General features: G+C 45.1%; 4 protein-coding genes across 4 annotated transcripts; all 4 read right to left on the reverse strand.

The window, feature by feature from the left end:
- Window positions 1-5,412: 5,412 nt before the first annotated feature.
- Window positions 5,413-6,885, reverse strand: MELLADRAFT_93975 (uncharacterized protein; the record flags this gene model as incomplete). Its single annotated transcript, XM_007416776.1, has 2 exons — window positions 5,413-5,794; window positions 5,861-6,885. The coding sequence occupies 2 exons, from the start codon at window positions 6,883-6,885 to the stop codon at window positions 5,413-5,415; spliced, it is 1,407 nt and encodes a 468-aa protein (XP_007416838.1).
- Window positions 6,886-9,813: 2,928 nt separating this feature from the next.
- Window positions 9,814-10,605, reverse strand: MELLADRAFT_68209 (uncharacterized protein; the record flags this gene model as incomplete). Its single annotated transcript, XM_007416744.1, has 1 exon — window positions 9,814-10,605. One exon carries the CDS (start codon window positions 10,603-10,605, stop codon window positions 9,814-9,816), a length of 792 nt encoding a protein of 263 aa, XP_007416806.1.
- Window positions 10,606-12,101: 1,496 nt separating this feature from the next.
- Window positions 12,102-12,590, reverse strand: MELLADRAFT_93976 (uncharacterized protein; the record flags this gene model as incomplete). Its single annotated transcript, XM_007416777.1, has 4 exons — window positions 12,102-12,235; window positions 12,328-12,339; window positions 12,416-12,492; window positions 12,535-12,590. The coding sequence occupies 4 exons, from the start codon at window positions 12,588-12,590 to the stop codon at window positions 12,102-12,104; spliced, it is 279 nt and encodes a 92-aa protein (XP_007416839.1).
- Window positions 12,591-20,635: 8,045 nt separating this feature from the next.
- On the reverse strand, window positions 20,636-23,040 carry MELLADRAFT_68210 (uncharacterized protein; the record flags this gene model as incomplete). Its single annotated transcript, XM_007416745.1, has 5 exons — window positions 20,636-21,385; window positions 21,673-21,996; window positions 22,083-22,352; window positions 22,409-22,694; window positions 22,844-23,040. 5 exons carry the CDS (start codon window positions 23,038-23,040, stop codon window positions 20,636-20,638), a joined length of 1,827 nt encoding a protein of 608 aa, XP_007416807.1.
- Between the last annotated feature and the right edge of the window lie 269 nt (window positions 23,041-23,309).

Here is a 23,309-nt window from a genome sequence, read left to right on the forward strand (position 1 = left end):
CTCAAGCTGGAATCAAAAGCTTTAGTAAGGCTCTCGGAGAGACAGATACTGGTCCTGCAGTAAACGGTCTAGATGATTGGCTCGAAAACGAGTCTGCTCCTCAGCCAGGGAATAGTGCATTCAAGAGGCTTTACGCACTGATCACCTATATTGATAAATCCCCTCAACGACTACAATCATTCCAGAAGCTAGCCGAGTCTTGTGGTTTGCACAAAGGTTTTGTACGACCTGTGAAGACTCGATGGAACTCTGACTTAAATTGTCTTGAGCGAGCGATCGAGTTGAAGAAAGCAGTGAACATGCTCACTACCAATGACGAATACATTCAATATGCCATCTCTTCATCTGAGTGGAATCTCTTAGAAAGCTTTACAAAGTTTCTACGTCCCTTAGAGGAGGCCACAGTTCTACTCTCGGCTGCAAAATCACCAACTCTTGCTGATGCAATTCCAACTTATCAATGTCTTATCGAGTCACTAGATCTGGTGAGTTTCCTTTTAATTCATCGACCTTCCCAATTCAGCACACTGACATTTTGAACTATGTACATAGGCCTTGTCGACTGTCACCAATCCAGTCTTTTTAGCCGCAATCAATCCAATCAAGAAAAAGGTGATGGACTACTATCGAGCTGCTGCGCAAAAGCCTGTCTATCTTTGTGGCAATATCTTGGACCCTCGTAGCAAGCTGGCCGAGATCTCTGATCAGACCCTCGATCTAGCCCAAATCCCCAACAGGGCTGCACTCAAAGCCTTGTTTTTGAAGGAAGCGATCAAATTCCAATCGGATGATACAGATAGCAGTGATGGTACTTCAACCAAGCCAGAACCCGAGCGTCGAGCATTTGGAGCTCGACGGTTTGTAAATCGTGGATCGAAGCTCACGGTTGAAGAGGAAGTAGATACTTACCTCAACGGTCTCTGCGAACGCGAAGATCGCGAACCATTAGACTATTGGAAGTTGGAGCAGAAGAACCTCCCTACATTGGCTCGAATGGCTCGTGCTCACCTAGCTGTTCCCGCTACAAGTGTCTCTTCCAAACGAGTTTTCTCAGGAGGCAGTCGTCTATGGACTAAGTATTGGATGAGTATGAAGGCCTTCACTTGTGAGGCCCTGTTGTGTGTAAAAAGCTGGTTCAAGTTTGGTTTAGGACGCCGTTAAGCGACCCTTATGAAATGTACAACCTCTTGTTTTGCTTTTTTACCCTTATATTTACAAGATACAATGTATCCATCCATACCTATAACACCTCTTCTGTGCAGTTTTCCGAGTAAAATCATGTCAGCTCCTTGATTTTTAGTGCCTCAGCTTGGGCCCAAAAGCCCCGACAAAAGCCCAAGAGAGGGCTACTCTTGGGCCTCACCAGCTTTTAAGCCTGTCCGGGACGGGCTCGGGCCGGGCCTGCCGACGGGCGCCCCGGGGCCTCCGGGGCGCGGGTCGGAGCCTTAGTTAAGATCAATACCTTCAAAACCTTATTAACCAATTCAACTGCGTGCCATTCTGCAGGAGAAATGGTAACTCCCTTGAAAAAACAGGCCTTCCGGTCGGCTGCGAGCATTGAGTTGATAACCTAAAAGGCAAGATGTGGTCAGCGCTTATGGTTTATAATGATGTGATTATATGAAATTAAATTTGTACATACCTCATGGGCCTCACACGCCACCTTTCGACTCTGGTAGTGGCTATTCCACCGAGTCTTGCAAGGACGCATCAACATTCTACCTTCGTATCCCATACGAGCCGATTGAGCTTTAAAATCACTTCGCCTTGCTGCACTACTTGCAATTTGACCGCTCACAGTATCCACCTAGCACAAGGAACAGTATAGGAAACAAAAGGTTAGCTTGTATTATGGTACACTGAGAAGAATAGAAAGATGAAAGAGGGAGATCATTATGAAATATGTTACCTTGACAAGTGCAAGTGCAACGATATCATCTTTTTCACAAACAACCGGTTCTAAAATACCATCGTCTTCATCATCGACACCGTCAGGCTTTTCCGGTAAGCCGTCGCCTTCGTCTTCATCGGTTTCTGAATCGTCCATATCAATACCATCCTCACCATTGTTCACCTCGAGAGTCGGAATGGGCAGTGGAATGCCATCTGGGATTGCCGGCTTTGAACTAGTAATTGTCTGACCAAGGATTCGAAGGCCATGCCCAACTGTGAGATTCAGTTTATGGGCATAGCATCGCACATGGTGTGCTGAACTGTCCCAACTAACAGGATCGTCCGCATTCATAAACATATCTTGAATTTCTTTGGCCATAGGACCATTATTCCCTCCACTGTCAGTTGTCTGACCTAACATGTAATGACAGAAATAAAAAGGAACAATTAGCAAAGATAAAAGTTAAAAAAATTGTAAACAGAAAAAAAAACCTATCTTCTTATGAAGACCGTGGCGGACCAAAAATCGACCAATGGGTCGAGCTAAGAGAGCCCCAAAATGTCTCCAAGCTACCATCTTGAGAGTCAAGTGAGTTGACTTATAATTCCAATCGTCATCTATGTAATTGGCTGATGCACCTATGAAGGCGTATCGGTTCCCTTTGGTGGTCCAGACGTCGTGTATCAAAAAAAACTTTCCTTTGTTTGTCTGAAGATCAAGAATTATAAACACATATTGATCAATAGACAATTAGTTCAAGATACGAAAGTAGAGTAAAAAGCAAAAACTTACTTTTATGGTATCGATGGCCTTTTCGTGCAAACCTGAATAGAGTATTACTGACTGCTGAGCTGCCCACGTTCTAGATCGAACAAGAGCACCTCGGTTGATAGAGTGAAAAGCAGCTCGAAGAGCTGGGTCTTCAAATCGGGCCCAAGGAAGGGCGTGTCGGACAACCCACATGACTAAGATCATGTTGAGGAGGTCGACGGTGAAGGTGGGACCGCTGACAAAAGATGTTAAGGTACCTTTCTCGGTTTTTTTGCTTACCTCTTGCTTTTCATGATAAGAAGGTGGAAGAGTCATTCCGTCACGGATGGCCTTATGTCGCATTTTACAAACAGGTCGTGTCGCACTACCGTCGCGATGGCCTCGTAAATTGAAATAAGAGGTCCCTGTCTTGTCACCTTTGAATGGCTTCTTGCAATATCGACATTTGTAAATACGATCCTAGAAGAAATTGATGATGTTAGTAAATCAGAGACCGAGATGATGTGAATTGAAACACTTACAATCGGCTCATGAAAATACTTGAGAAGGTGCTTCACATCGACACTCCGAGACTCGTTGTAGCCGGGTTCGTTGTTAGACGAGACAAATTCAATAGAAGACTCTTGATCAACGTCCACTCCATCTGGGATCTCGAATACCTGGTGACAGTAAAGGAAAGGGGTCATTAATCTCATAAAAAATAAATACGTGAATCGGTTCAAGAATATTTTAAAAGATGTGAAACACATACTTCAACATCAGTCCGCTTCGATGATTGGGGTGACCCAACAGAAGAAGGTGCTGAAGCTCCAACATTACATCGCTTGGATGAACGGGGTGTCCTGCTGAGTCTGGATGAAGCAGGTGAAGGTGACCTGACACGCTTACTGGTGGATGATCGATTCTACAAATACAAAACCAATTGAGAATCTATCTCATGCATGATAGAGCAATCTGGACCTATTGACACTACACCAAATGTAATCTTTACCGGGCGGTAAAGAAAACTACTGACATAGAAAAGTGATAAGACTTACCTTTCCTTCTGGATTGGCCTTGGTCTTCTTAGACTTCGCCGTGGGAAGAGTTGAATCCTTGTGTTTTACAGCTGGTGGTCGAGGTGAAGCAAGTCGATTGGAAAGGGGACCAGGGCTTCCTTCGACAGGAGTTGACTGACGAGTGAGAGCGGTTCGAGAATCGTTGGGAGTGATCACAAAGCCAGGCTGGGAACGGGAAGGACTAGCTGGGCGAAGAGATCTAGTTGACGACCTCCCCGGGACTTGGAGGCTTTGGGAGGAGGTTTGCGAAACGACATTGGCAATAGCCATTCTAAATGTAAAAGAGATCAGGTAGTATAGTGATGAAGGTCAGTTCGAGTGCTTGCTATTTCTTTCGATGATCACAAAACTCTTACCTTACGATCTTCTCAGCAGTCGTTCGAATAAGGAAGCCGGACCCACAAGTGGGCCAGAGTTGAAGTTTTTTCCACTTCCAGGTGCCATGTTCTGGTGCTCGAAGGCCTGTCCAAACGCCGCAGTCCATCTTGGGCCAGGTTGGTATATGTATCGTGGTGTATTGTGGCGATGGAGGGTGGTGGAGGGAGGTCATGACGACGACGATGAGGAACCTGGGTGAAGGGTTTCACTCCGCTATATTTCGGAAATAGCGGAGTGAAAACGCAGTTTCGTTGCGGGTTTCCGGGTACCGGGGATTTTGAAACCGGGTTGCGGTGCTCTGGCCCCGCAATATATAGCGGTGCTATTGCGGGGCCAAAAAACACTACGCAACCGCACCGCAAACACAAAAATTTGCGCAGCGCTTGCGGTATTGCAGGCACGTCATCATTTGTCTACAAACAAGGCGCTGCAGCCATTTTCTCGCTGTGTGCACATGGACAGACATGGGCATGCACACTATCAAAATTCTGTCCCAATTCCATCACAGAATTTTGATTTTTTTTGAGCTTCAAAATTCCGTCCAAATTCTGTCACGGTATTTGTTATTTCGGCAATCAAAATTCTGGAAAAAGAAAATCAAAATTCCTCACGGAATTGCAAAATATGTTTGAAGTGTGAATTAAAAGTGACACGTTTCTGAGCGGCTCCAAAAGCCGTAATGACGTGGTGCGATTGACCCCCTGGTGTAGTCGTAGCGGTAGCCCTGCTACAGAATAAAGGGTTTCGTGGTGGTCAAGATATCCATCGTGGACGCACGCCGATATTCTAGCCGCATGTTTCGTACATGTGAAATAACGGATACACCAATTTGCAAATACATTTGCATTTACAAATTGGTGTATCCGTTTATCGGTGTATTCTCACGTGCATACCCGACTCACGAGCTCGGGTGTTTACCCGAGCTGAGGCAGGAACTCTCCAAGCATCCGTATGATAACGGATGTCGGAAAGTATCGCTCGCCTGAAGATGCAGTTAGTGTATCACATTCAGTTGCGCGGGCGCGAAGATTGAGTGACAAACTTGTGGTATTTCATGATAACAAAAGATTTACGAGCACATGACGGTACGATTGAGGAGATAAATGAACAATAAATTGTACTTTACTAGTTGTTAACGAAATGGGACTTGGTGGTTTGGTTGTGTTTTGTGAAATGGGGATATCTGATTAATGGTGACTTGAGTACGACTAGATGGAAAATGATGTGAATAGGGAAAGAGTGTATGAATTTTACCGTTTTGTAGCGCAGGTGGTGTCGAAAGGTGATCATATGATGGAATGTGCCTTAAATTCACCAACAGTTTTGTTTCTTCCGCTTACCCTTGTTATACAAGTCGCGGAGCATGCGATAAGACGCCGTTATGCTCTGTTCAACCGCGTGGAGCTCGGTGGCAGTGTGTAAACCCCGCAGCCTAGCCTTCTTGTCAGCCGTGTCGAAAGCGAGAATACCGTGTGCGGATTGGAACAAGTTCTTGATAGACAGGTCTTTTTTGAAGGCTTCTAACTCAGTATGACTTTGCGCCGGAGGAGCTGGCGTCTGAGTGAGGTGACCGGATGAGGGGCCAGGTTGAGCTGGCTCGACGGCGGAGTATGTTGCCTCACCGGGGGCCGGAGAACTGTGTATTCCATGCCATGAAGGGTAAGAAGAATGAGACGCTTCGTCGGTTACACAACTGGCGTCGGAAAATTAAACACGTAAGTTAGTGATGGTGCAGCAACGTTAAGGTTTTGATACTCACGGATAGGGATCTTTGCGATTGGCACTGTTGGGTAGATTGTTGCTCATCCTGAATGGCGACGGTACGTTGAGTCGCGTTGCGTCGGATGCCGAGGGAGTCGTGTGATTTGGTAAATTGCCACCGTTCTCCAAGGGGGGTTGGAAACCGCCGTATCCAAGTTGTACGCCAATTGAGGTGTGGTTTGGTGTCGGGGGTATGATTGATGGGTTGTACGAAGTCATAATTGGTTGGCCGGCTGGAGGGTGAGGTCGCTCGTGATCGCGCATGAGATTGGAAAGTTGGGAAAGTGTGCAGAACTCAGGCGATGCAGCAAAGTGTAGGCCTTTAGACTGTGCCGATTGCTGCGAAGCGGTGCGATGTGGTGACCTCATGATCACATCTCCGTGTTCGGAATTGTTGGTGTAGAGTGTGGGTTGCATTTGGTTGGAATTGTGATGGACTGTAGCATGCGGATTGACAGTGTTGAAAGGTTCGCCTAAAAACGGGAAGTTGGGTAAAGGGGGTGGGGCTGGCGGGAAATGCGTGGGTGGCCCTGATACCCCGGGCAAAGGAGCGGCATTTGTTGGTAAAGCTACGTTAATTGGGGGGTCCTTACATAAGTAGTAGGTGTAGCTGTAAGATGGTGATTGAGGAGGCGGATTACGGGGCAATTCAGGGGGTAAAGTACTTGCGAGCGACGAAAAGTTGGCCGGGGGAACTTGTGAGTGTTGGGGTAACGATGGGGGAGATGAATAGAATTTGTAATATGGGGTGGATTGCTGTTGAGGACCAGAGTGGGGTCCTCTTGATAAAGTTGGGAACGGTGCGGCAGGGTTGGTCATAACGAAAGGATTGGGAGGTGTAGAGTGTACATAGTATGGGTTGTGAGTAAGTTGGTGAGGATCACGGAAATTGGGTAGCGCTAGTCGAATTCGGGGAGGAGTTGGAAAATGGGAGGGACCAGGTGTTGGGTGCGGAGTTTGGATGCCGTGCATAGGAACCTGTACGTTGTGTTGGGAGGTGTTGGCGGAAGGGGCTCGCCACATTTGGCTGGGGGAGCCTTGAGTTTCGTAAACGGAGGTTGAAGATGCGGAATGGACAGAGTGTGACAATGTCGACACTTCCAGATGAGGAGAGACAGCTGATCCGAGTTCCTTGTCGGCTGGCTCAAGAGCTTGTTCCGGGTACATGGGAGATGTGCCGTCGTCAATTGAAGCCAGAGCTTCCTCGCGGATGCTGAGACCTTCCTGACGTGTTGAAACATACATATGTTTGCATGCGGAGTTGGTCCCGGCGAAATGGGGGCAAGTACAATTGTTCACGGACCCAACTCTGCCGTCGGCACAGGGTGTAGTGTTCAACTTGTAATGGATGCGGGGGCGAGTGAAGGACCCTATAGTATACTGAGACGGCGTAAGTTAGAAAAGGCCGACGAAAAGCGAGTGAAATAGGCTTACTTGGTTATTGCCCACCAGCGATATCATACAGAGGATATTGTCGAGGTCTTCATCGGTATACAAATCGGCAAGGCCTTTCGCGATGTTCTGGAATTTATTGCAGCGTTGTGCGCGGAACCCTAGTGTTGTAGTGAGTAGGATTTGACAATAGTCAGGTTCTACGTCTTCAGTTAAGATGTGAATCAGCTCGTCGGGTCGGCAAAGTTTAAGGCGATCTAGAAAATTGTGTTTGAGAACGTGGTGGTACAATTCATTATAATTATTGGTGTGAATTCCTTGAGTAGGTACGTCGCATTCAGATAGCATGCAGTAAGGTGCGTTCCAAACCCATTGTTTCTCGAAGTACTGGACGAAGGCGGGGTACATATGACTGTTGCGTCGCTTGAAGTCTTGCCAGGCATCCTTCCAGTGTTTGGCGTAAATCACGGACATTGCTTCCTGATGGAGCTGCATAGCAGGCACCTCCGGGGCCTAAAGGAAAGTATCAGCGAAGGTTGGACAACGGAGTTGCTCTGACTTACGCTTAGGCGTGCTCGGGCTTGGATGGCACAAGAAATGGGGTAGGTGCACCAATAGTGCTTAGGCAGTTTGCGTGAACCCGCGTAGGTAGCGGCGACGGCATTCTGGTAAGGAATGGCGCAGTCCGTCATGAAAGCCGTGGGTAAGACACCAAGATCGTCCTTGAGCCACGTGAGGAAGCGTGTAATGCTTTCGCTGGATGAAAGGGTGTCAGCAGCGGCAGTGGGTAAAGAAGATGGTGAGTACTGACGCTCTTTCGTCGGAACTAAGAAATCATGCGACGGGAACACCACTGCTGGTGACGGGGTTGCGTATAATGAGTGTAAGTAGCGTGAGTTTCACCGTTGGCCACTCGGGGATGTTGTTGCAGACATTGTGTGTTGAATCAAAGCAGATGACGCCTTTGCCGTGTAATAGTAACTGCTGTCTTTGCCAGGGGGATATGAGTCCGATTTGGATTCTTTTGTGACTGGGGCGTATGTCGTTGTGAACCGAGTAACCGCGGTCGGTTAGTCTTTGACACCACTTCATAAGAGAAGGGATGATACTGGGATCGAGACGTTGAATGTTTTTGGAGGCGTTACGGACTACGTTGCGAAAATCGGCGTAGGTAACTCGTAAGGCCTTGGGGATGACGGACAGGGTGCGATGTCACCGTGCCCGTTGGTAGGGCCCCCGGCGTCGGGGGCCTTCTGATTTGCCAATTTCTTTCAGCTTTGTTTCAACTTTGTTTCGAACTGCTCACAACGGCGTAGGCGCCAACAATTCTGAACATTAGCCGCTTGAACTTCCTAAAGACTGTGCCACTGTTTAGTTTCATCAGTGGTCAGTATTCCTCAGTTACTTATTGTACCTCAACATCCACATGTCCTCCCTTTCAAGATGATTGAGTTTTAATGAATCTTATCAAGAGTACCGCTATGCCAAGCAAAGACCGCACGAACACAGTGAACGATGTGGAAGATGGAGAATCCGTATGTTGGATCCTTGAGTTTGTTCGGTTTAGCTCATCTCTCATATTTCGATGAATATGTTCCAATTCAAGTTTGTTCCAATGTAAATGTACATTGTTTCCGAATGACAACTTGGAGATGTGGTGCACAATTCTTTGTCAAGAAAAAGAGCGTTCTAGCAGATCGGACGACAAACCTCGAGACCGTGATAGAGATAGTAGTCGCCAACATCTTGAGCGTAGTGAGACGGACAAGGATAAAGTATGTGATGTAACATCTGATACATCTCTACTCAACTATCTGTCTCATTTGCTTACCTGCAAACATCTTGTCACAGGGTAAAAGCGAACGGTCGGAGCGTCATGAGTGTGTCATAACCTTAGCATGTTTCATCAAGCTCTACTGAGAAACCGACTGGACGTTTCCTCTTGACCACTATTACTGCTCCCCAGATGCCCCATCAATTGATCTCCCGGTTGCCTTTTACTGAATCTCACTTTTCAATTTAATTATAAATCGTATGTTACCCTCTTGTCAGTGCTTGTGCTGTCAAATGAGCACGCTGCGGCCTGATTTTATTAATTGATATCTATAAAAACGTGCTCAAAGGCTTCAAATAGAGCATAAAGGGTCTGAATACATATAAAAGCGTTCCAATGGATTATAAAATCCACTTGTAAACTGTCGGATGAACATGCTACGGTCGATGTCGGATATCAATTGATATCATCAGTAGGCCCATATCTACGCACTCAATTGTCAGGCTGGGGAGAATGATCTTGGTGTTGAGATTGTTCAGTAATTTTCTGAGGTGTTGAGACAGTTCGGTAATTGCTTGGGAGGTGTCAAGACAGTTCAACACGTTCAGCAGCTACCCAGAATGGAGTTCTGCTGAGTGTTTTGTTGCGCTTATTCTTTGCAAAGATGAATAAAAATCTGAATTACCTACAATCACTTGAAGGGCCCCGACGCCGGGGGTCCTACCAACGGGCACGGTGTGTTCGTCCTGGCCATTCGAATAATGTCAATAAATGAGGCTGTGGGACTAGGGAAAAGGGATGTAACAAACGGGGAATAGGTCTGGACAACGCAGGAGGCGCTGAATAGTGCGCCAGGTGAGTCCTTCAAGGATGCGACCATTGAGCCAGGATTTAACTACCTGAGGCATATGCATGTTACACATGTCCTCAACAGAGAACGGGTTGTGGTTCTCATGTTTCCAATACCATTCAAACTCCATCTTGCCGGTTAATGTTTTCTTGAGGAGAAAGCGAGCTGGGCACTGGACTTTGATGGAGCCGGATGATTGGCGTGCAAGTTCGGTGAGAGTACTTTTCTTTTGAGTACAAGGATTGCCTGACGCATTGCAATTGTAGATCTCAGTCCAGAGGTGCATGCGTTTAGGACCTCTCTTATTGGAAGCGGGAGGTTTCGGCGCTTTGACTTCGCCAGAGGGTAAGTGCAGAGTCCCATTGAAGCGGCGGCCTTTAGTGACCCAACGTGAGGATGTGCACATAGCAAAGACGAGTTCATTTTCAATTCCGGCCTTCTTGGGTAAGGTGATACATAGTGGGTGTCTATCGCCGAAGTCAGGTGGGTTGCAAGACACATCTCTAACATAACGAAGAGAATTTGGATTGAAGTCGAAACCCGGTGTTGGTGGTGCAAGATAGGCCAAAGGCAGCGGCACAAAATCGTGAATGTCGGTGCAACGAGGGTACCAATCAAGACCACTCCGGATGGTACGGTTGTGACAAGTACGGGGGCGAGGTTGAAGTTTGAGGTAATCTCCAGCTGGCTTCGAACGGCTCGTAGCGCGAGGCTTGTGAGGCTGCATCGTCGTCGTGCGCTGTGCGTCGTAAGGCAAGTTGGGCCAGAGTCAGATTTCTCGGAGAAGTACAAGTTCCTCTGCTCGCTATCATTGACATACCCTGCCTTTTCATGCGTGAAAGCGGCCTTGGTGCCAATCTTTGCTCCATACGCGACCTTTGCAGGTAGGATACTTTTAAGCCTTGCATCCGTCGATGGCAATGATTGCCGCTGCCGCTTTTCCGTCATAATCAGTTACGCGGAGCGCAAGAAATCCTCGCGTGGATGGATTCCGCGAAAATGCGAGCTCGAATGAAAATTATTTGCACGCTATTAGCCAAACTTATGCCTTGCGCTATAGCTGAGGCCTGGTAATTGTCATAAGCGGACATTATCGCCACGCCTTTCCATTGCAAATTCATGCTCCGCCTTACGAAGACGTCCTTCGCCAATTGTTTAACTTTGGTCGTCGAAGCCGGAGGTCTCCGGCGTATGCGGTCCCGTTGGTTGAGATGTGAACCTTGATATTCATTAAATCGACATTTGGCTCAGTCATCATCTTTCTCCTTATGCAGGGAAGTCGTACTCACCGCCGTTTGCCTTTCACGCCTCGCGGCTCAGCGGATAGACAAGCTTTGCAAAAACAAATCACTTTTTGCGGCACACGCCCGGTATATAGCCCCGCTTCGCGGTGCTCGGGTCAATAGGAACCGCATCTTGCGCGGCGTCTATCCGGAGGCAATGAGTTCAAACTTTTCTCAGAATGACACCGTCTGACGGTCATGAACTCGTCAAGTTGTCAATTCAAATCATTTGAAAACAATTCGGCCCAAAACGATATTTACACCACAGAGGTGTCTTGGCCGGCTACAGGCGGCCATGTCAGGCCAGCCGCAGACCGCCAGCGCTTGCATAGGGGCAGGCCGTCTGCAGATGGCCCTCACGCAAGACGTCTGCCAGGCGCCTGCTGGCCTTGCCTGCAGGCCGCCTGGATTTCGCCTGCAGACCGGCTGTAATCCGGCTTTCAACGGCCAGCTGGCTTGATGGCCCGACACAATTGCCGTTTTTTTAGCCCTTTGACTCGCTTTCCCGGTCATTTGCAGGCATTCGGATGTTGGTCGGGTGGGCTCAGCTCAGCTCAGGGCACACAAATTTGACAAATCAAACACTTGATTTCACAGTCACAGTCCGTTATCTACAAGTCAGATACAACATTTCTAATACAAGCCTGATGAGAGAGGGGAGCTCCAGAACGCGAAAGAAAAGAACAAATTTTGAAGAAGAACCAATCCACAACAACATATTGTAATACTAATAATGTTGCATTAGTTTTGTCATTTCAAGATTAGTTTCGAAAACAATCATTTGAATGGATTGGCCATTCACTTCTGGCTTCTACGTTGCGGTATTTAAAGATTAATTTTTAATACTATCATAAAACCCACGATGATGAACACCGGAAAAGGCAGAGGAAACTACCCACAAGGTTGAGATGACAATCACTACTGCTATAGATAAAGGAGACTATGATGTTGAGGTAGGTGGGTTCTTGATGGGTGTTGATAAAAGGTGAGTAGTTGTCAATTGAGGCGATAAAATCAAGCCCACGGTAATGAAGCCAAAGCCACGGCTTCGTCCGGTTTTGCGGTCTTGCATGACTGAATCGACATACGAGAAGGGCAAGGACATGAGCAAGGTTCAGAGCTATGTAAGACACACATTCACTAGAAGAAGAAAGACAATAACTTACCGATTGAATCGACTGATAGCTGATGTTAGGAATGATAATAGCACCAATCAGCAAACACCCAATCACAGAAGAATAAGGTTTGACTTACCGACTTTGCCAAATTGATTCAAAGCCTGGGTGAGGCTGTTTGTGTCGGTATACCAGGCAACGCTACCAACAAAGAGCCTGTTACCAGCAGAAATGATATTTGAAGAGAAAGTTGACTACAGTCTACCAGGCTGAAGGTTGTGTTTGCCGTGCAATTTTGTGTGCCGATGGATCATGCGGAATGGAAGGATTGCCAGGGTCAACCGTTTGACTGTAGTGTGAAAGGAGTGACTGATCGATCTTTGTAAGCGTTCATGTAAAGGAAGCAAGAGAGGAAGAGCAGGCACTTAGTGAGATTGAAGGATGAATCCAAATGTTCTAGACCACGATGAGGTTGGATTGAGCTGTCTCCTTTTTGGAGTGGAAAAAGGACTTTGAAAGTTTTTCGTTTTCAAATAGGAGGTCAGGGATGATCGTGTGACATTTGACCAGACAGATCTCTCAAGTTGCGGACTTTGCAAAGTCCACAACTTGAGCACCGTTTGTGGCAGCCGACTGGAGGCGGTCTATTGGCCATTTTCAGGCTGACTTCCGGTCGGACTGAGCCGCATGAAGGATGCCCGGCAACTGGCCGCCTATCGATGGCCTGCAGGCCGCTCCTCAGTCTTAATTTTGGACAGATTTGCATGGCGAAGGTATGCCCAACTGCAGGCCGTCTATAGATGGCCTGCAGTCAGTCTTCAGGCCGTTTTCTGACCTGACCATTCTCAGACAGTGTCAGGCCAATTTCTGACAAAAGACCCTCCCGTGGTGTACACTACGGATCAAAAGATTTGTAATCGTGACATGTTTTCCATCACCTGTTTCCAGCATGTTGTCCCCATATGTTGAAAACATCCCCAGTAAAAATGTAACGTGAACATACGTGATTACGTTTCAAATATGTACGTTGTACATCAGGGAATCATCGTGGAAATGTTTTTCTTACATTATAAAACCTTGACTGAACATACACTCAGTTCAAAAAGGAGTCAATCCGATGGGGTTATTTTTTTGAAAAATTGGTTACTGCACCCGCCTGCACTTTGGGGAACTGGGCTCGTCACGAGTTTGGGCTCAAGAACTCATCAAGGTGAGATGGTGATGAGGATGCATTACATCTTTGCATGCAAGGGAAGTTAGTGTACATACAACTTGTGGAGATCACAAACGAGACAAGAAATGAACGGCAGCTTTTTATGAATCGGTGTATATAAAGGAGGCAGACTGAAAGGGTATCAATGAATGGAAGCTTGATTCGCTAGCAATTGCGACACGATTGATCGATTGATCCGATTCTAGGTGACTAAAAAATCAAAAGTTGAAGTGATACTTAGAACTTCTATGTATGAGGTCGAGCTGAAGCAGGAGACAAGGCTTATTGACCAAAAGCGAACCAAACGCTGCAAACGAGAGCGATGGAAATGATTGAGCAAGATGGGAAATGCGAAATGGGGGACATGTCAGCATCCAATATTTCATGACTTCATCGACTTAACACAGGTCTGAATATGTGGAGAATGGTGATGAAGAGAAAGAGAGGTCTTACCTGAAGTCGTATAGAAAGAAAAAGGAGTCAAAGAGTGAACAGATGTGAAAAGCAAGCTATGACTTTGCTAAAAGGTTAGTGATGCGAATTCAGCAAAGGTTTTCATGACTTGGTTTTTCAAAGTCAAGCCTCAGGTCTTGGTGCAGGCTTTTCAATCCGTTGGGGCAGTTTATGTTCTGGTGAGGTATTGAGATACCTCGAGAATATATGTTTTCAAATTATGATAAGAAATACATCAGCCTTACATATTTTCTACAAAAACACAAAATCCACATCACAATTACAAAACAGATTTGTCACTGCTAAGTAAGTCCCATGTTTCTCAAATGTCATTACTGGGGGTGTTTTGAATACATATTTGCCCTTAAAGTTTGGACCGTAGTGTACAATTCTATTCTCTGGCACATCCATAAAGAGATCTGCGTTAGTTCTTTTGAAGCATGCGGCTAGAATAGTTTCAGGCATCGTGGACCGTTTTGACTTGTATGTGGATATCAAACTAAGAAGTTTATATTACTATATATGAATCGCTAACATGACAGTATGACTTGTGGTTTGTGGCTAGCAATGGCATCACAGTCTCCAACTCACAATCGGGACCTGATCTTTACTCGAGTGTCATGGTTTGATATGGGCTCTTCCTCCATGAACTCATCAGGTGCGCGAGTTGGTGAGTGTTGCAATCGATTTAATGATATCCGTAGTAATGTTCGAAGGCCTTGACATTTGAATCTCTGACGAGGTCGGGAATTTGTCTAAGAGCCAAATCCTGAGCATCCTTGTGACTAATTGCTCCAGTACGTATCAATTCCCAGAATATTGGCAGGGCGATGAAATTTCCGAGCCGAGTCGAGTCAAGCCAATTTCACATACTTGCAGAAACCATAAACCGTTACGTCCAAGTGTAGTTTCACACGTCCCAAAATAGGATACGCAGCCCTCGAATCCGGTAATTACCAATTATCGTGACAACGGGCTATTGCTCTAATACAATCCCTCCATCTGGTCATGACCTTAACGCTTACATGACCCATTACAATATATCGACCGCCCATGAGCATGTTCCAAACGTCATGGATTTGTATCCTGATGCTCAATCTTTGCCCCAACAAACCTGCAAAACCTGAAAGGGCAAGGCAACCTATTGGAGCCAATCATAGTTCCCTTTCTATTTCCTATTTGGTACTGAAAACAGAGAAATATAATATAGCAAATGCGAAAAAATTCCATGTCGAAACCTTCTCCATGCCCTGCTGACCTGCTGAAAGCGTTAGAAACAAAGGAAGTTAAGTTTCCGTGCCCATTGCTTTTGAATATTAAGCCATTCAGTTCCCTCCCCAATGAATATTTTCACCGCGACCCATCTAAGATGGGTGGTATATAAGGTGGTATATCATTGTTCTTTACCGAAGAATTTAATTTCATCGTAACACTTCTGTTGAAATCATTAAAACATCCTTTACAACGCTGAACAGATCCACTTGACCATTTTACATTGCTAATAGTATTCGCCATCTACCACTATGCTACTTGTAGACCTCATCAAAAAACTGTCGCAGTCTTACCCCGAAACTCTCAGTACGCTAACTGTGAGCCACCTTACCAACTTCACAGTCTTGTCTGCCGAATTCATCAATCGGACAAATGGTGTATATGGGGAATCACCCCACGAAGCACCCATTGAGTTCCTCACTCACTGCCTTGATCCCGCTCAAGACATGGCCACGTGGGCTCGACTTTGGAATGTGTTATACTATCATCTCCCCAACTGTGCATACGACACCAACCTATTCGAAAAGAATGGCATACCTTTCATACATCGGCCCAAAGATGCCCTCATTATTCCACAGCGAACCATCAATCCGCCTACCAAACATTGCCTATCCTGCACCACGGAGGCCCATGGGGACCCAGTAACTCTTGATATTCGAACCCAAGTCTGTGGGTACTTGTTTGATATTGGTGGCATTGAATCGGTCCAATCTTTTTCTGGTTACTGTCGTAGTAAGTAACCATACTATTGAGCCATTCACGTCTTGTATTATGGCTGACAATCTACGATGGCGATCACCGGTTCGTAGAATGTAAGGTCACATACAGACCTTGTTATCTCCGTCGCGATGATGTCCGTGAATACTACACCTTAGAAGAAGGACATCCAAAAGATTTTTTTCAAGTAACTCGACACTACTTTATGACTCATAGACTCGCTGATCATCTGAACCACCTGCAAGCTATTGGTGTGTAAGTAATCTTTCATCATCTCACTTTGATGCAAGACGATACCATTTCACTATATTGACATTCACTATCCTTTTTTTCCAGAGTCAGTATATACAACCTTGTGATAATCTATAATCGAGCACATGCGACCATCAATAAATCTTACCCCCATGATTTTCGACAAGCTAGATACACACGTCAGATCAGTCACCATGTGATGTCTATAGGACTGGACCTGTTTCGATTGATGCGAACCTTTCACGCTCGCGGAGTGAGATTGTTGACTGATGCTAAAGGAGCCGATGATCGTAGGTATTATTGGGCCATGCATCAACATTTGATGTGGCTAGAGCTCGAAGGCTCAGCCTTTGCCAATCATGTTTGCTCGGTTTGCACTGCGATTGAACCTATCCCTGACTCAGAAGACGCCACAAGTAAGTTTACTTTCCATTTTACACAGTCGAACCTCCATTTTGTTCATCACTAAGTCCTCAAACCATTCAGTCATGCGTGCAGTAGTTACCGATGGCGTAACTATTGGCCACTACGCTTGCAGCGCGTCTGAGGCTCAACTTAAAGCCCTCAATCCTAACGGACCCAACTTTTGCGATGAACCTCTTGATCGGATTAACGATCGATTCTGCCCGTTACACAATTCTCTCCATCTAATGTGTTACGCCCAGCCCTGCTTACGCCCTGCGAGACCTGGCCACAAAACCTGCGAATTGGACGACCACGTCAAGGCATTCAAAGAGTTTAAAGGTCGCAACAAGTCACTCTTTGGTCTACCCAAGCGAATGAAGCGTCCCAACACTCATATTCAACTCGATCCCAGTACTATGTTGTCACCAGCGACTGGCGAGGTCACACTTACAGAAGATGATCTCATGTATGGTGAAGTTGAAGAACGCGAGCATGAGTCTGCTCGAGACGGAGGTGAATCAAAAAAAATCAAGAAACCTTTGTTCAGCCGCCTTCGTACGCACAATGAGCAGTTAATGGTTGCACCTTGCGGGGTCATTCTTGCTCGTAAGACTTTCTATAAATCCGAATCGCTCCCTAAAGTTAAGGTAAGTTAATTGCCAAATACATATACCAGTGCTACTTACTATACTAAAAGCAATCCTATACTATCAATAGGAATTTATTTACGAGACGTTCCCCAACCAAATGCCACAAGTCATATTCTATGACAATGCTTGTGGTTTGTATTCACACGTACAAAACAGCGAAGAGGATCGACAGAGGTTTGCACGCACACTGTTGCCAGTCGATGCCTTTCACATCAAATCACACAAAATAACTCATACCGCCTGCCGTGAGAACAATGATCCAAACCTTTTTCCGGAACTCAAGGTAATCATATCCCCCGATGGGAAGTGGAAATGGAGATTTAATTCTTCTGCTGCCGAGATTGTTAACGCTTGGTTTGGCCGTTTTGACCCCATGTGTCGCGGAATGCATCAGATCAAGTACGCCTTTGTATTAGAAGAGTTTATAAGGGTTCACAACGAACGCCTAGTAGAAACATTAGGTAAACGACCCGATGTCCAGTTTTGTCTCAACATCGAATATACATCCATCCCTATGTAGCATGGGTATTCGAACTCTTCAGTGAAGGTAATCACACAAATCAAAACTTGTATTCATCAATTTGTCACTTGTCTCTTGCTCAAGACCTTATTATTTTGGTATACTCTCATTAATACTGTTTTCTACCGTTCCAATTAACCAAAATGAAGTCGAGTTTTGTTATTGATACACTCATTAGTATTGGAATTGTGGTCATACTTAAGTTATTACTATGATCGATCAACCTATGTGTTTTTTTAACTTGCTCTGCAATCAATCATTTTGATTGTTAATTTCTATATATGCTACGACTTTATGATTGGTCTATCACATTCACTAACATTGCTTGATCTCAAATATTAAGGACAAATGATGCACAAAAGATGACCAATTAACATGATGTGTCGAAAAACTAACAACCCAAATATGATCTTGCTGAGAAAATGACTCCACTCATCCATCTCGCAGAATCGAGGCATCCGAGGCATTGAGTAGGTGACAGATGCTGTTACACTGATGGTCCCAACCGAAGTGGAAAAACGCCATTTCAACGGTGTTGTCCACTGCCTTGTCACTTCATTAGTAGAGGAGCAAAGGAATGGACACAACAAATCAGATGATCGAAAAGAACTTCAATGAAAGATTGAATATTCACCTTTTGTTAAAGCAAAGTAAGTTGGAAATTGTTCCTTCGATGTCACAGTCAATTTGGCTGATCAGCGTTTTGGCAAGACTGGCATTGTATGCGTAATGAATAAATGCATGGATGAAGTCTTTCCATAAATCAGAAGCCGGCGCTTGCATACTGAACTTATATTCATACACATAGCGCTCATTGCAAGCGTCAGTTGCCCTCCCACAGAAGTACCAACCGGGTTCGCCTTCACGTACCGGGCCAATGCTTTGCAAAAGCTTGGCCTCTTGAACCTGATTTCATAGATGTAATCAGTCTTGGTTGGAATGAAACAAAAGATGAGCAAGGTTAATGAGAAATACCTTTAGACCTCTTGCTTTGGAATACAAGTCTCCTAAATTATCGGTGTCATCACTCTCACCTTCAAGATGAAATAGCCACAAATCTCGAAGCTCATCTTGGAACAATTGCAACGCGTGAGTTACAAATAAATTGGCTTGGGCCATGCTGAGTGCTTGTGAGCGGCCGGACGTCTTACTTATGTACCAATTGTGATGATATTTGGCCGTGAGGGACTTTGGTACGTTACCAACTTCCAAATCAACAATCCTTGCCACCCATTGATGATCTCTTTGAACCACGCTCACTGCGGCTCCAAACTTATATACAACAAGGTCACTATAGTAGCCAGTAAAGTCCTGTGGATCATAGATCGGTGGCTTGACACCTCGCACAACACTTGGCAGGGAGTAGATGAAGCCCGCCTGCGCCTTCAAAAGGTCTTCCCTCAGGAAGTTTTTGTCACTATCTGGCAACGACAGATAGATAGGGAATCGAGTATTGTTAGTCCATTGTAATATGAATCCTGACGTAACAAATACTGACTCAACTTTGTTTGGTGTGATCGGTGTGATCGGTGTGATCGGACCTATCGGAGTGATCGGCGCTCTTTCCACGAATAGTTTTTTCTCGACCATCGGTTTGCTCTATAAATGATATTAAAGAATTATAACGATGTATCAATGTCAGTAATTGGTAGTACAGTGAAAAATATATCTCTCTAGTAAGTAGACCATGAAAATACTCAACTTTCTGGTTCTAACAGGTGACATATCTTCATCTTACCTTTGATCGTTGATGTGGGACTGGGAGCAGATGACACGACTGATGACTCGCTGACATGATCAATGTCATCATCCACATCGTGTTTGCCAATTAATGGCCCACCAACAGGTCGTGCAAGGGATTCATGTTCCTCATCTACTGTTTCTGATACATGGGTAATGTCAGTGAATCCGGTATGGTCACTAATTGAAGTAGGTGGAGTTGATGGTTGAGTTTTCTTCGATGATCGAGTGCGAGAGGGCATAGTAGCGAGATCTTTTTCCAAATAACTAATCAAGAGTGAATCCTGAATCAAACATGTTGGAGTTGATTAGCAATCATTTTATGATTCACACAAGTCGAAAAGCACACAAAGATAGGGAAATAAACTAGCCTCAATGTTGACACAAGGTAATTGATAGAATTAACGTAAGGTAATGATCAGCGCACAGTATGGCACTGTATATGAGCACTGAATTCTTCTTAGACACACTTGACATAGGAGTATGACTATTGAACTAAACTTCAAATTGGAGCACAGCACCCTTGCTTGCTCGGGTCTATCTTTCTCAAATATGGGTTTAGTGATTTGCAAACATAAGCGTACAAGTGGGATTGTCTGCTTTATGCTTGTAGTTTTGAAGGTTACTGGATTGATTTAATGATTCAGTAGGTATGATTAGTGCGTCCTCCACGATCGGCGTGATCTAGACAAACATACATAACGAAGATGGAATAATTGATGATATTGAAGAATAACGCTAGCGTCAAACAAGCGAAGTTAGTGGTTGACTTGTAGTTTGTAGATATATCAGGTAACAGCACCAAGGATGATTGATGATATCGGGTAGGTGGATATCTTTATCTGTGAAGATTACTACCTCCAATCTTTGCCGACATCAAAGCAACATCCATGACTCACCCTTGGAATCTCTAATGGCAATTTCAAATGTTCATTAATTATTGTACAGCGGGATTTTTTTTTGCATTGCATAGGTTTTGCGCGAGCGAGCTACAGTAATTAGGGAGTATGATGAGAAAAGACATTAAGTGGAAAAACAATTATTTCATGTAATATGTACATTGAATGGTATGTACATTGAAAGGAGATAACGGAAATTGAAGTTTCAGAAATAGAAATAGATAAATGAATCTGTGAATCACTTGTGTAACTTGACACGTTTTGTAGGACGAGGTGTATATTCTTCTGCATTGACATTCTGGGTTTTGTGTGAATCCTTCCATTCCGATTTAAAGTGTTGTTTGCCTTCTTTGACGGTATGATCGGGGTTATCAATTGTGTAAGGGATCAATCTGGCTTCAGTGATTTCATCAAGCCATCGCCCGTAGGTAGACACTGTTGAACGCGCATATATATATGGTGTGCCAAATACCCTCTTCCATGCGTCTTTATAAGAGTATTTCTTTTTTTCATGCATAAATCTCAACATGTCCGACATCAATACTCCAGTAGGCCATTTCTCAGTTTCACACGTGTTGGAAGTCGAAGGCTGGGGATGATTTGTTGATCCAGAGGGGCGAGGAGCCGGAGTAGGACTGGATCTGGGTGATTGGGTACGTTCATCACGAGCTATGATTTGATCGGAATCATTGTTTTGATTGGACTCGTCTTCACTTGAATCGTCACTGATTACGTGGAGGTTTTTTAGGTTGATTTGATCAGTTGGATCAGCTGGTCGAGGCACCGGCTCCCTTGGTGAAAGATCTCGTGAAAGGAATCTTCGGATGTCCATGACACCTTTGGACACCTTTTTGACTGGTAGTAAATGTGAATCCATATCTTTACATTCAAACTCGTCGAGTCCGGGGAACATGACAAGGAGTCTGTTACCGTCAAGCGAGGGAGAGCCAACTGAGTAGGATTCGACCATGGACATCCGCATGTCAACCTGCAGATAAGTAAAAAGACAAGTGTCGGTTAAGTTGAAGATGCAATATGTAGGATAAAGTTGACTCACCCAAGTCTGTATGTCGACGTGCCAAACTCGTAAATTCCCATTCCAGTCCTCACCGAGCTTGTCTTGAACCAGAGCCTTGAGATCTTCAGACTCTTCAAGTGCAAATGTGGGCCATTCAGGTACGTATATCCTAAACACACGACAAACCTGTTTGTTCAAGTAAAAATAAGTAAGCTCATACATCCATGCGTATATTCAAAGGGCCAAGTGACACATACATCAACTTCAGGCCAAACGACCATTGTGATGTTGTTGCTAGCAGACTTTAGGTGTTCTTCTTTTTTTCGTTCGTTCGCTTGCTTCTTGATTGAGGTGGAGCGAAAGTTTCTAAATTCCGAAGCCGGGAGTCGTTCAATGAATGTGTGGCTAGCCTGTGTCTGGGCACTTGGTGTGATGAGAGGATTGTCGTCGCGAGCCTGCGTCGCTTGATGAGTTTGGGAGTTGGCCGCATTCGTGGTGGTGCTCGCTTCCTTGTTTTTTGTCTTACGTTGGTTTGTGTGTACAGAACACCCTACAGACTTTTTGTTGAGGTGGTAGCAGCACTATAAAATCATACCAGCATATATAAGTGTCAGAAGGATATGGCTACATTTATAATGACGGGTTTGACCTCTGAACATGCATTTACGCTGCAGTGCGTGTTCCTTTGCAGCTTATGACCTTGCGCAGTTTGCCCGTTGACACCTTCACATGGGTGATAGTTCTTGCCTCGCAATGGTTTGGTAGACTGAGTCGCCTGTTGTGTCACCGGTGGCGATGGCAATTGATTATTGTTCATTATCCTTGAAAAGTCCATAGGCAGATACGCGGATAACGATAGAGCGGAGTTGATTTCAATAATTTCGGAGTGAAATTTTTCTCGATGATACGTTCGAACGTAGCCTTTATCGTACTGGCACTGTGTGTTCATGATTAGTCAGTTACACAGTTGAGCAAAGCTTTATCTGTCCTTACCTTAATTCCAACTTTGGGATTTCGATGTGGCTGAGGAATATAATAAACAGTAGAATGGGGACGTCTTTTCTCGCAATTCTCGTTGAGGCAAACGAGTCCTGTCTTGTGGTCTTTGATTGGGGGGAAAGGTAAAGGTTGAAGGGGTTGAAGGGGTACAAGTTGATATTTTTTGGCAGCTTTCTTTGTAGGGCGAGTATTATTAGCAGGCATTTCTGTTAACTCAAAGCACGAGATGAATATGAAGGTAACTTGATGACCTTGCATCGTCCCGTGCAATGTCTCCGTTCTTGATAAATGTAAAGTTGGGTGGGAATTCTACAACGAATGATCTGATCAATTGGGCGGGGGAATGATTGTCGTTGATGATCAAGTGTTTGACATTCCCAAAGTGTCAAATCTTAATAATGAAATGTATAGCTGCGTCTGATGGGATACTGGCCCGATTCCAGCTCGGTTTGGCTTGCCCGACTTGGCTCGAAAATTTCATCGTCCTTCGCATGTTCTCTCAATTCCAACACCAGGGTCCCTCGGGCCGCTTTGACTTTGAGGTCCATCTCACGCCACTTGAGGTTCAACTCATCCTGCATGATATGATGCTTCAGCTCAGCTTCCTTAATGGGCTTCATAGGCATCTTGTATATGGGATCCAAAGAGAGTTTATCAACTACATATTTAGAATGTAACGGCTCATGCCATTGCAGTCAAAGGTTTGCTCGACATACCTTGGCTCCCAAGTTTCGAGATGGCTAAAAGTTAACTTGAAGACGAGACTGTCGAAGATGAGATGTGCGTGTTCAATGGTTTTTGCTGTTATCGCAGGAGATAGAGTAAGCTTTATGTTATCTCGTTTCAGGTCAGCGGTCACGGATGATAAGCAATATTGGAAAAGAAGTGTTCTAAC

This window comes from Melampsora larici-populina (assembly GCF_000204055.1).
Source record: "Melampsora larici-populina 98AG31 unplaced genomic scaffold MELLAscaffold_64, whole genome shotgun sequence".
NCBI classification, from domain to species: domain Eukaryota; kingdom Fungi; phylum Basidiomycota; class Pucciniomycetes; order Pucciniales; family Melampsoraceae; genus Melampsora; species Melampsora laricis-populina.